This window comes from Solanum verrucosum, unplaced genomic scaffold (genome assembly GCF_900185275.1).
Source record: "Solanum verrucosum unplaced genomic scaffold, falcon-dt-bn FXZP01000203.1, whole genome shotgun sequence".
Lineage (NCBI taxonomy): Eukaryota > Viridiplantae > Streptophyta > Magnoliopsida > Solanales > Solanaceae > Solanum > Solanum verrucosum.
This window is the reverse complement of record NW_026020815.1, coordinates 416,850-429,829: the sequence shown is the minus strand read 5'-3', so window position 1 is coordinate 429,829 and position 12,980 is coordinate 416,850. Positions and strand designations below refer to the sequence as shown.

Genomic DNA, 12,980 nt, shown 5'->3' with positions numbered 1-12,980 from the left:
ATCTATCCTTCACAAAATCACTTGAGATTAAGATAAATTAATTTATGCCATATTTCTTTCTTTTTTATTTTTCTAGGTTTTTATTCTTTGAAACATTTCACTATTTTAAATTTAATTTCTTGTAAGTTGTAAACCTTATCTTCAACATATATATTTTTTAAATTATAAGTTTTTTTATTTTTTATTTTTTATTATAAGTTGAGGGGTTGAAGTTTCATGTTGAAGGACAGCTAACACTAATCTTCCATGATATGTTGTTCCCCTCGTGGATCATGTTTTATAAGTATATACATAGGAGACGTTTGATTATGATTTATTTTTTTAAAGTTGAACTCTAAAAATTATGTTTAATCATAAAATTTTAAATTAGAATTTTTTAAGAACTTAAAAAAATAATTAAAAGGTGTATTAACTTTTTACACTTTAAATTACCGACAGAAGATAAAAAAAAACAATTCTAATTTGAATTTACGACACAAATACAATTATACAACTCTTATTTTCAAATATTATATTTTACTTTAAAAATAATAAAAAAATTGTTACCATAAAACATAATCCAACATCCATTTATAATAGCTTTCGGTACAACCAATTGAAAGAGAACACAATTTTATTTTAATAGGAATTGAGGTCATTTAGAAAACAATATTGGCATATTATTTCTGGAATTAAAAACTTTGGCTGGCTAGGAAAAAAAAATATTTGTTGGCATATCATTTCTAGACGTTAGAAAAACTTTGATCGACTAAAAACGGGGTATTTGTTGGCATATTATTATTTATGACGTGAGACAGAGTCACTAAACAACCTTGCATTGATGTCAATATTTTTAGACTATAGTTTCTAACTATTTTATTACCACTATCTTAATTATCAAAACTTTTTGCTAAATCGAAGATTGGTTCAATTGTTAACTGGACATATAATGACGGTAAAATATACATATTTTCCTCTCTCTAGATATGAATCATTTTCGAATTGATTACTTGAAATGTGAGTTTCATTAAATAGCTTTTTCCCATTAAACTTAATAATTAAAGCTTGATAAATATTTGAGGAAGACAATTCTAACTTTTGACAAATTTAAAACATCAAAACTGCCCAAATAATGCTTAAGAGACTCTTTTAAACCTACTATAAAAATAAAAAAAAAAAGATACTATTTTTTAAAATCATTTTTTCAGTAATGGCTAACAACCCAACCTAAACTTCTATGATATGTCGTGGATCATGTTTTATAATATTTATATAATAACATTTGGTGTAGCTAATTGAAATCTATATAAGGACTACCATTTCTAATAATTTTATCACCACTTTCTTTCAAAACTTTTTGTTAAGCCAAAAAAAATATGGGTCTGAAGGGTAAGTTGATTTCTTCAGTAGAGGTGAAGTGTGGAGGACATTTGGTTCACGATATTTTTCATGCCAAAACTCATCATATATGCAACATAAGCCCTAGTAAGGTCAAAAGTTTTGAGATTCATGAAGGTGAAACTGTAGATGTTGGTTCAATTGTTGAATGGACATATAATGATGGTAAAATATACACATTTCCCCTCTCTCTACATATGAATGATTTTTTTACATTTAGGTGTGTCTTATATTGTGAAAGTCCATTTCCAATTGGATATTTTTAGTAAAAATTTTTTTGATGGTCATATTACTTGCTTCAAAAGCTTATGTACTTTATAAGTTTTAATGGGTAACTTTTGTCTTTTATCTCTTATATTTTCGATTTTATTGATTGTAGATGGAAAAGATAAGATGTCAAAGCAAGTGATTGAAGCCGTCGATCATGAAACTAAAACAATCACTTGGAAAGTGATTGGTGGAGATCTATTAGAGCTGTACGATTCCTTCACTATTATCACATCATGTGACCATCATTGGACTACATGGACATTTTTGTACAAGAAGAAAACTGAAGACACACCAGAGCCTCTCGTTCTCCTGGCTTATGTCCTTCATGTGACAAAAGAAATCGAGAATCACCTTCTTAAGTAATAAAACATCGATGCTATTCAATGGCTCATAGCCATATTTATACATATGCAAAGTATATATATATGTATGTTTACACACATATATGTGTGTTTTTATGTGTGATACTGGCTAGCTAGCTATAGTGTGTGAAATAAAAAACATTTTGTTTCAAGAATATATTTCTTACTCCTTCCTTCTCAATTTATGTGGCACTTTTCATTTTTCGAGAGTCAAACAGTTTAAGTTTGAAATTTACGCATGAAATCTTCAATTTTTTTGAAATGAAATTTATATATTTGTAAACTAAAAAGTACTATAAGTCACAATAATTAATAATTCAAAATGTTTAAAAAATCTATGAAAAACTTACGGTCAAAGTTAGACTTGATTGAATTTCGAAATTCGAAAAGTGACACATAGAATGAGACAGAGGGAGTATGTTCCTTTCCTTCTAGGGATGTATTTTCAATGTTCAAAATATGGAAAAAATCGATTGAATTAATTGTTTTTTTGATTTTTCGATTTATTTGGTTGGTTTGCGATTAATATTTTTTTTGAAAAAGTTTGATTTTCAATTCAGTGATTGTTCTAGGCTTCTTGCTTATGATTGTTGTTAACCCATATTTTTTTAGGTTTAAAAATGGATATAGCACTGTAATGACCCGAAAAATGTTTTTTTTAGAAATTCCATAAAATTACCATTTTATCTTTTTTTGAATTATTTCTAAACAGTCGCTGAAGTTGGTTTGAGAATTTTAAACTATTCATTTAATTATGGTAATTAATTTATGAGTAATCTTAAATAATTTATTTTAATTGATGGTTAATGGGTCAAATTCATAATTTAATTATTAGCCTATATCACTTGACCCATGTAAAAATAATAATAATTAAAGGAAGAGGGTTAATATTATTTGGTCATACCTCAAACTGCAGGTAAAACTTAATTAAGTTCCAATTTAGTTTTATACATGTTGTGTATTGGGTGGGCATTCTTTAATAATATTGTATGGTATGTGTTACTTGGAGGATAGAGATTTTATAGATGGGTGTAGAAGCAAAATTGAATATTTCAATTTGCTGTTGTTAGTTGTTAACACAACGTGGGTCCTTAAGGTTTTTTGTTGACAAGTTAGTGGTGAAATAATTGTCAGTTAGGAAAAATTTATCATTGGCAAAGTAAGACTTGCATAATTGCTTTCTGTGTAGTTCCATTGTTAAGGTTATCGATTATTAGGTTTATTTTTATAAATTGAGAAATATTTGTTTTCCAACCTAGACTTTGTTCCATTATTAGTTGTATATTATTGGTGAAAAGGAATGAAAGTTGAAATTTAATGCAATTTTGTGTTTAAAAGTTTATGGGACAAATTGTAGTGGTGGAAGATGATTTTTAAGGTCACTAATTAAGGTAATGATGGCTTAATCATTGGTAGTAATTTTGGATTCCAACGTGCTGATGGTGTTGAGTTCTTAGTAGTAAGAATTAATAAGGTATATATTAGATAAAGTTGTCCAACAACAGTTGTCCACTATACTAAAAGTAGTTGTCCAGCAATATTTGTTAAATTAAAAAAATTAAGAGATACTTAACCTTTTGTGTCTATTTTACCCTTGCTAATACTACTCTATTTATCATTTAACACATTTTTTGAAATATTAAATTTAATAAAGTTAAAGAATAAATTAATAATATTACATCTATTATTTTTATTTTTTTAAGGGATACCAAATTAATAGTAAACCACTATTATTAGGCCAGGAGATTAATATAGATAGGTTAGAATGTTAATCAAGACATAAACAAAGTGTTTTTTTTCCTTTTTTTAAATAAAAGTGGGGGTTGTTAGTGAGATTGTCCAAACTTTAATTATTGTATTGGGAAGTGATACTTGGATTGACTATTCCTAGAACTAGCATAGTGTTTTTCATATTTGTCATTCAAATATTAATGCTCCTCATTTTAAAATTATTTTTTAAGTACATATTATAGGGCAAGCCAACATGCATATATATAGTCAATGTTTATTATGGACAGTGCAACCCAAAACATATTAATTGCCCAACTATTTTATATTATGTTCTACTAGTACATTTCCTATTGGCAAGTCATTTGGTCCATAAGATTCCTTTCAACACAACTTTTATTATTTTAAAATAAGAATCAACTTTTCTATATTATATTTCAATATATATAGTTCTAACAAATTAATAAATAGTTTTCTTTCTTTTGAGATTGGAAGGCTCAATTAATGCATAGTTGAGAGCTAGCAAGAATGTGTTCGAGTCAATCAAGTAATTATAATACACAATTTTCTTATAACTTATACTTTCTCTTTTTCACTTTTATTTGTTCACTTTAAATTTTACACTTTTTTTAAGAAATGATATTAATTATAACACTTATATTGATTGAGGTATAATCTTATGTCTTGAGAAATGAGTAATTAATATTAAGAGTAAAATGTGAATAAATATATTTTACTCTTGATATACGAAGAATGACAAGTAAAAACAAACATCTATTTTTAGTATAAATGACAAATAAAAATAAACAAATAAAAACATAGAGTATATTAGGTATGCAACATTTTAAATTACAAAATAAAATACAAAATTAATTTCATAAATAAATAACTTACCATATAATAAATATCAAACATAATATTACTTAGGGAAAAGGACAAATATACCCCTGAACTATCGTAAATGGTATGCAGATACCTTCCGTTATACTTTTGGGACATTGGTGCCCCTACCGTCCAAAAACTAAAGTATATGTGCCCTTCACTGTAACGGAAGACTAAATAGGGACACGTGACACAATCTTATCCGTCAATTCGATATTTAAAAAATGTCGGGTCGGTGGATAAGATTATTACACATGTATGTCCGTTAGTATAAAGGATATATATGCGCTAGTTTTTGGATTGCAGGGGCACCAATGTCCCAAAAGTATAACGGAAGGTATCTGCATACCGTTATGTGAGTTCTCTTACCGAAATAGTTATCAATGCAATATTAATATGACACAATTTGAGGCACTGTATGAAAGGGAATGCAGATTGTTCATAGGGTGATTTGAGGCTAGTGATGTGGAACCTTTGGGTGTTGATTTGGTTAGGAAAGCCTAGGAAATGGTGATGGGAAATCAAGCTAAGTTATTGACAGCCTATAGTAGGCAGTATGCGGACCACATGGTAAGAGACATAACCTTTCAGGTTGGGGAACAATAATTGTTTAATGTGTCACCCATTCAAGGAGTGATGCGTTTTAGTAAGAGGGACAAGCTTAGCCCTCACTATATTGGTCCATTTGAGATTCTTGACCGTGTGGGGGCTAATGGATTACAGGTTAGCACTACCTCCCAACTTGACTGGAGTTCATTTGATGTTTCATATGTCTATGCTAAAGATATACCATAGGGATAAAGATTATATCATCAAGTGAGATTTAATAGTGTTGGACAAGGACTTGTAGTATGAAGAGAAATCGATTGTGATTCTTGATCGGTATGTCCGTAAGTTTGGATAAAAGAAATCAGATCAGTAAAGGTCACATGGAAACATCATCTACTTCGGAGACCGCGAGAGACGTGCGAGGCAAGTACCTTCACTTGTTCGATGATTCATGTACTATACTTTTTTCTATTTTAACCTAGTTTTTCTTGTTTGATCACCTGGGAACGAGTGATGGGATAAACTGGTATTTGTTGTAACGACTTATTTTGATCGTTATGACTAGGTCAATGGTGAATGAAATCGGGCAAGAAAACTTTTCATTAGAGACCTAAAAATTCTAGGCTAGACCAGTTCAGACGAAATTCGAGCGAGGCGAAGTCTAGGGCCATCCGAGAATGGATGAGGCAAAATGTCTAGGCTTGATTTATAACTAAGAACCCGTAGGACATTATTACAAAATTGATTTTGGGTGAGTAAAACTCCTAGAATCAAACTTGGCATGAAAGAGATATAAGGGAGAAAGGTATGTCGAAAAATGGACTTTTTAGGAATTTTTGAGTCTCTAAAGTTATTAATCCGCTATAGCGGGCGGTAGGCCACTATAATGGGAGAGTGCATGCGCTATGGCGGGGTGACAATTGCTATAGCGGGGTAAGTCAGGATTTTACGCAAAAAAAGTCTCAAAACCTTTTATTTTATGCATTAATGTTTTTGAGTTTGAGAGGAGAAAATTAGGGCAATTTCTACCCAATTTTTCATCAAATTCATCGGTAAAGGTAAGTTCATTACTCCCCGACCTTGAAATTTAGAATCTAGGGTATTTCTCTTGGGGGAGGATTTTGATTTGATTTAGTGGTGGGAAAAAGCCTAGGGTCTGGTAAAATGATCATGAATTGGCCCGAGCTGGATTTGGGTATAAGTTGGATATATTTCGGCCATTTTTGATTGATTGTTATTTTTATTTATTGCTTTAGACCAAGAACAAGCCATGGCACCGAGAAAAGGGAAGGCTCGGATTCTTTAGAGCATTGAGGCTTAATTTGAAATAGGTATATAGTTGTATGTTTTCAAGTTTATGGATGTACACATGTCTACCACTTTATAGTATCACTTGTGTAATGCATGTTGGGCAAGACATAGAAAAACATATGAAATATCATCATGTTGATAATCTCATGCAGTGAACCTTTTTACTTTACTTATGGTTTTAAGTGTTATTGTTCATTGTGATTGTGATTGTGATTGTTTATGATTGTTTGGGATTGCTGGTTGGCTCAGGTACCACACCGATATATGAATAATAATGGTTGGCTCAATACCATACCTTGTAAGAATATTAATTCTAGTTGACTCGAATACCATGCCGATACACTAACAATTTGTGTGTGGGTTTCTTGAGAGGACCAGGTATGTGTATTTGTGGTTCCACGATAGGGTGGGGTTCTTGTAATTGTAATCATGTGGGACATGTTCTAGGTATTGGTTAATTCATGTTATTGTGACTGTGAGTCTATGTGATTGTGATTGTTGTTATATGTGTTGGCTAATGTTTACTATGTTGTGGTTATTTGCTTACATTCATGATTTGGAACTGACAGAGTGATCCTACCAGTACACTCTGGTTGTGTATTGATATTGCACCTGTTTTTTTTTTTTGTTGAGTACATAACATCTTTCAGGGGCTGATATGAGACCTCAGTTAAAGGATGTTTGACTTCGAATCCAAGGTGAGCTACTCTTCCAGACTGCCATAGATTCTTCTACATCTTCTTGCCTATCTTTTCAGACACAAACTTTAGATTATTAGTTTATGTTTCCTAGCTTTCAGGGTTGCATCCTCATTATTTACTAAATAGAGTTTTGCTACTACGATTTTCAGTTTCTAGAGATCTTCTTTTCGTAATATTTTGGACTAACGACTGAGTTTATACAAACTTAATTCTTTAATTGTTTTAAACTATTTTCTTACTATTTATTTTCATGAGTTGAGACATTGTGTGTTGGATTAACTTTGGATGGATAGATTGTTCTCCCACCAGGTGATTAATGTGGGTACCAACTCACGACAATAAGGTCGTAGAATATTTTAAATAACTGAGTGATATTTTTTACCTTTTCCCCTTGATACTATGTTAAATTGGGAGGTTCTTTAGCTGGTGGACCAACCACCTGCGTTGTCTCTTTTTGACTTTGAGTAATGGTATTACCTATATTGACATTGACATGAAAATGGAATATTAATTTAGTGCTTGGCTTTATTAAGACTAAGAGCTTGACTTGTTACACGAATAATGCATCGTCGTTCCATATATAAATTCATATCTCTATCTTTGTCTACCTTGAATATATAAGATTGTTATTAATTTAAGTTTTAAAAAAAACAATAATTTATTTAGAGAGAAACAACAGTAATAGTGAGGGAATAAATAGAACATTTTGTCTTTCTAAATGAATTATTGAGCAAAGCTGTGTAAATATATGTAACATGCATGAATATATATTACAATACCTCTAATAATTGTAGACAAAATGGTGTCATTGTCATAAACCTATATATACATTGAATGCGGGAATATGTCAAGTTCATGTCATGCATTGTAAGTTTTGGATCTAATTCCTTTACGAATATATCTAATTCCTTTATTTTTTGCTCGCATTTTGATGTGCAGTTCACATAATTAGGTGTCCAACATACTTCAATTTCAAAAACTTGATGGTCTAAAAGCCTTTGAATCCTGTTTGACTCATTCTCCTCATCAGTTTGCCCTCCATAAAATGAATCAAGCTAGTAAGTTCCAAGTACTAAATGTTTATATATATATATGATATAGACTACTAATTTTCAGCGATAAAATTCAATTCAAATTTTAGAGAAATCGAATTTTCAAAACAACTATAACAAATTGTCAAGATATTCTGTCGTAAGCTTTTAAGCACCACATTGCCACCATTATTTGTATGAAAGATATTTTGAATTATCTCCTAAACCAAGAGAATATTTTATGTAATTATACTCAGATTTTTTACCATTATTCTATCCTTCACAAAATCACTTTAGTTAAGATAAATTAACTTATGCAATAGAGGATTAAGACTTTTTTTTAAACAAAATAGAGGATTAATAAGACTACTTATGCCCTTTTCCTTTCAGTTTTTGCTAGAATTTTTATCCTTTGAAGGATTTCACTATTTCAGTTACATAATATGAATTCCTTGTGATTTGTAGACCTTATTTTATACATCAAAAAAATAAAAATAAGTTGTGTGGTTGAAGTTTCATTGTAAAGGACCCTATTAACTTGACAAGATCTAATTGTATTTTCCATGATATATCGTGATACTTGTGGATCATGTTTTATAAGTAATATATTTTTCGGCGTTTGTCTATGATTCTTTTTTAAGAATCGAACTCAGAAAATATGTTTGGGCATAAAATTTTAAAAATTGGATTTTTAGATTTTTTTTTTTTTAAAAAAAAACAACAAAAAGTATTTTTTTTTTTTAATCCATATTTCTCACAAAAAGTAAAAAAATAACTCTAATTTATATTTATGGCCAAACATATGATATTATTTTTTATTTTAAAAATAAAACTATTTTTTTTCATTGGAAAGAGACCACAACTTTACTTTTAACATGAATGAGGTAAATGCTATCAAAAGACTTCGATTTGGCTAGAAAGAGAGAGAGAGAGAGAAGGTATTTTTTGGCATATTATTTCTAGAAGTAAAAAAAGTCTTTGGTAGGTTAGGAAAAAAATGTATTTATTGGCATATTATTATTGAAAATATGAAAGACTTTTGTTGGATAGAATAAAAAAAGGATATTTATTGGCCTATATTATTTTGTATATGTATTTCGGTTAGATAATTGTATATTATACATATGTACTTGTATATTATGGCGAGAGAGATTCGGAAAGGGAGGAGAGAAGCGAGCGAGATTGGGAGAGGGAAGAGAGAGGCGAGCGATTGGGGGAGGGAGGAGAGAGGCGAGCGAGAGAGGACAATAATTTGTATAATGCACATCTTGTTTGTATAATTCGCAGGTACGTTTGTATAATTCACGTGTTTTTGTATAATTGGGAAATATAAAATCTGAAATTATACAAATATAATAAAACTCGAAATAACGAATTGATTCAAACAAAAACGTATGAACTTTAAACAATTATACAAAAATATATTATATAAATTATATTATACAAAATCCAAAAACTACACGTTTATACAAACTTTAAAAAGTTATACAAAAAAAGATTGAATGTATGTGATGACAAAACTGAAAATCCAAAGGAAATCCTCGTCATATACAAATACAAACAGTCGTATACAGATACAAATCACACAAAGAATTGTCAGCTACGAATTATACAAATGTGGCGAATTATACATATACAAACGTGACTAATTATACAAACTTGAAGTCAGCCCACGTAATTAATGTATAATGGTAGTCGCGAGTGGTAATTATAGCAAACTATAGCTATGATGAGTAATTAAGTAGTATAAATTGCTTAACCATGTAATTTTCCCTTTTTTTTAATCTATATTTTCAAACAATTAGGTATTTTAATTTTACCACTCATTAAGAGAGTCCTACCAAGTATCATATATTGAGGAAGATACACCTAGATACATACATTTTTGCTACTAGATACACTAATTTTTTTATCTATATTTTCAAATAATTATGTATTTTAATTTTACCACTCATTAAGAGTTTCCTATCAAGTATCATAAATATTGAGGAAGATACACCTAAATACATGCATTTTTGCTACCATATATACTAAAATAAGGAGAGAGGCGAGCGAGAAGGGGAGGGAGGCAAGCGAGATAGTCATGTATATATCATGTATTTTTATATATCTGGTGTGATTCACATGTATGTGGGATACCGATACATAGAAAGTAGTGAGCGAGATGACAGAGAGGCAAACGAGATTTGTTATGTATCTCAGAAACATGCGAATCCAATTGGATACAGCATATCTAGAACCATTTACATCTAATTCTAAACCAATGTATCCCAACATAGATATATTTGGACGTACCAAAATCTGATAAGATTTGTAATCTAACAAACTAAAGTGTATCTAAATTAATTACTCCTAAACTAATGAAATTTTGATAAATTTTCCAAAATAAAATACTTTTTTTTTGTCATTTTCTCCTCAATGGGTTAACAATCTAACACCAAACTTCCATGATATGTCGTGAATCATGTTCTGTAATATTTATAATAACCTTTGCTGCAGCTAATTGAAATCTATATAAACACAATTAACTTGTAATCATTTTATCACCACTTTCTTTTCAAAATCTTTTGTTATACTTAAAAAATAAATAAATATGGGTGTGAAAGGCAAGTTGATTGCTTCAGTAGAAGTGAAGTGTGGAGGACACTTGGTTCATGATATTTTTCACACCAAAACTCATCACATATCCAACATATGCCCTAGCAAGATCCAAAGTTTTGAAATTCATGAAGGTGAAACTGTAAAAGTTGGTTCAGTCGTTAACTGGAAATATAATGACGGTAATATATACACATTATTCCTTTTTCTACTTATGAATCATTTTTCTTTTTATATATTTAGGTGTGTTTGATGGTACTGAGAAAGTTCATTTCCAATTGAATATTTTTCATAAAAAAGTTTTTTAATGGTGTTTAGTTACCATAAGGTAAACATTTTACTCTAAAATGGGAAAATAACTTCTTTCATTTGAGGGGAAAGTCATTTTTTCATATAAGTGTCTTAATTTTTAAGATCATATTATTTGTTCCCAAAATTTATGTACTTATAAGTTTCAACGGGTAATATTATTATAAGCAATATTATTATTTTTTTACCGGAGCTCCCATCCGTTTTGTTCCCTTGGTGACTCGAACTCGCAATCTTCGGGTTGGAAATGAGAGGTGCTTACCATCCGAGCAACTCCCTCTCGTCATTATACGCAATATAGATATGTGCAAAATCGAAAAAAATATTATTAAAAGAGTAATCAAGTTCTGAACCCACATTTGCAAAGTGTAACGAGTATTAGTTGTATAAATATAAACGTTGAACCAATCAAATTTAAATCATTAATGATCTGTTTTTGTTTGCTCCAAATATTTTGACATTATTAATCTTTAGTAATAAAAATATTTATCAGAACACCTTCCAATTTTCTGAAGAAATGATTTAACTTTAGCTTGTACTTTTCATAAAATATTTTCTCATCATCAATCAAATATTGTGAGACATTATACAAACATTTTACAGATTTCATTGGAGAAAATGAAAAACAAAGAAAAACCTATAAAACGATCGAGCTAAAAATATGTAATTGTGAATGTTCAACTTGAAGTTATTTATTATCATCTCTTATATTTTTTATTTTATTGATTATAGATGGAAAAGATAAGATTTCAAAGCAAGTGATTGAAGCTGTCGATCCTCAAACTAAAACAATCACTTGGAAAGTGATTGGTGGAGATCTGTTAGAGTTGTACAATTCCTTTACTATTATCACATCATGTGACCACCAATGGACTACATGGACATTTCTGTATGAGAAGAAAACTGAAGACATACCAGAGCCTCTTGTTCTCTTGGGTTTTGTCCTTCCCCTGACAAAAGATATTGAGGGTCACCTTCTCAAGTAATAAAACATCAATGCTACTAAATGGCTCATAGCCCTATTTATACATATGCAAAATATATATATGTATGTTTACACACAAATATATATGTGTGTCTTTGTGTGATATTGACTAGCTAGTTCTATCTAGCTAGCTAGTGTGTGAAATAAATAATATTGTGTTTGAAGAATATATTACATATGTTCCTCTCGTTCTAGAGATGTATTTTTAATGTTTAATATATGTAAAATATTATTAAAATTTACCTATAACAAAAATGATATATTTAATAGTGTGCTTTACTTATATTCTCATTCTTTTGTAGTCAATTCCTTTTTAGGTTTCTCTAGTTTTAAGACGGGCTATAAATTTTAAACCTTTAATTACACTTTGGTTTCTACTTTGCAAAAATAGCCATTGGGCCAACTAAAAAATCTGGAAAGTGGAGCCCTAAACACCTCCAAACTTCCTAAAAATATTTTAAACTCCAAAGTTAAAATAAAATAAAATACATTTTCATTCATTTTTTATCTATAAATACTTTCTAAATTTCATCATTTTTTCTACAACATTAATGTCCTTATTATCTCTCAATTTTCTCTTTAAGTCTTAATTTCTCTAGCAATCTCTTATTATTCTTGCAATTAACAACATAAAATAAAAGTTTTCAACTTTGGTACATCATCGTTCCATCACTTATTTATTTAGTATATTACTTCTTAAATATTTAATTATTTTTATTTTTTAAAATTTAATTTGCACGATGGATAAAATAAGAAAAGTAAGTATAAGTGTTAAAATTTGTATCTCGAAGATAGTAGTGGTAGTAAGAAAACAAACGGTTCTGATAGAGATGTCAAGACATGCCCAAAGGTGCCAAACAGACCTTTGACATGTTTA

The 12,980-nt window shown here is 29.7% G+C and overlaps 3 protein-coding genes across 3 annotated transcripts in view; all 3 read left to right on the top strand.

Moving 5' to 3' along the window:
• LOC125813446 (kirola-like) overlaps window positions 1-12,980 on the top strand; it is a 436,501-nt gene that overhangs the window by 10,661 nt on the left and 412,860 nt on the right. The gene's annotated exons all lie outside the window — the stretch shown is intronic.
• Window positions 1,356-2,010, top strand: LOC125813461 (kirola-like). The gene is made up of 2 exons (XM_049492968.1): window positions 1,356-1,542; window positions 1,757-2,010. Exons 1-2 carry the CDS (start codon window positions 1,356-1,358, stop codon window positions 2,008-2,010), a joined length of 441 nt encoding a protein of 146 aa, XP_049348925.1.
• LOC125813457 (kirola-like) lies at window positions 10,749-12,386 on the top strand. Its single transcript, XM_049492965.1, has 2 exons — window positions 10,749-10,991; window positions 11,851-12,386. The coding sequence occupies exons 1-2, from the start codon at window positions 10,805-10,807 to the stop codon at window positions 12,102-12,104; spliced, it is 441 nt and encodes a 146-aa protein (XP_049348922.1). The 5' UTR covers window positions 10,749-10,804; the 3' UTR covers window positions 12,105-12,386.

Bases quoted from the DNA above. Each gene is read 5' to 3' on its own strand.
- LOC125813461 (XM_049492968.1), top strand. From the start codon at position 1,356: ATGGGTCTGAAGGGTAAGTTGATTTCTTCAGTAGAGGTGAAGTGTGGA. The intron at 1,543-1,756 runs GTAAAATATACA...TATTGATTGTAG, and splicing joins TGAATGGACATATAATGATG to ATGGAAAAGATAAGATGTCA.
- LOC125813457 (XM_049492965.1), top strand. From the start codon at position 10,805: ATGGGTGTGAAAGGCAAGTTGATTGCTTCAGTAGAAGTGAAGTGTGGA. The intron at 10,992-11,850 runs GTAATATATACA...TATTGATTATAG, and splicing joins TAACTGGAAATATAATGACG to ATGGAAAAGATAAGATTTCA.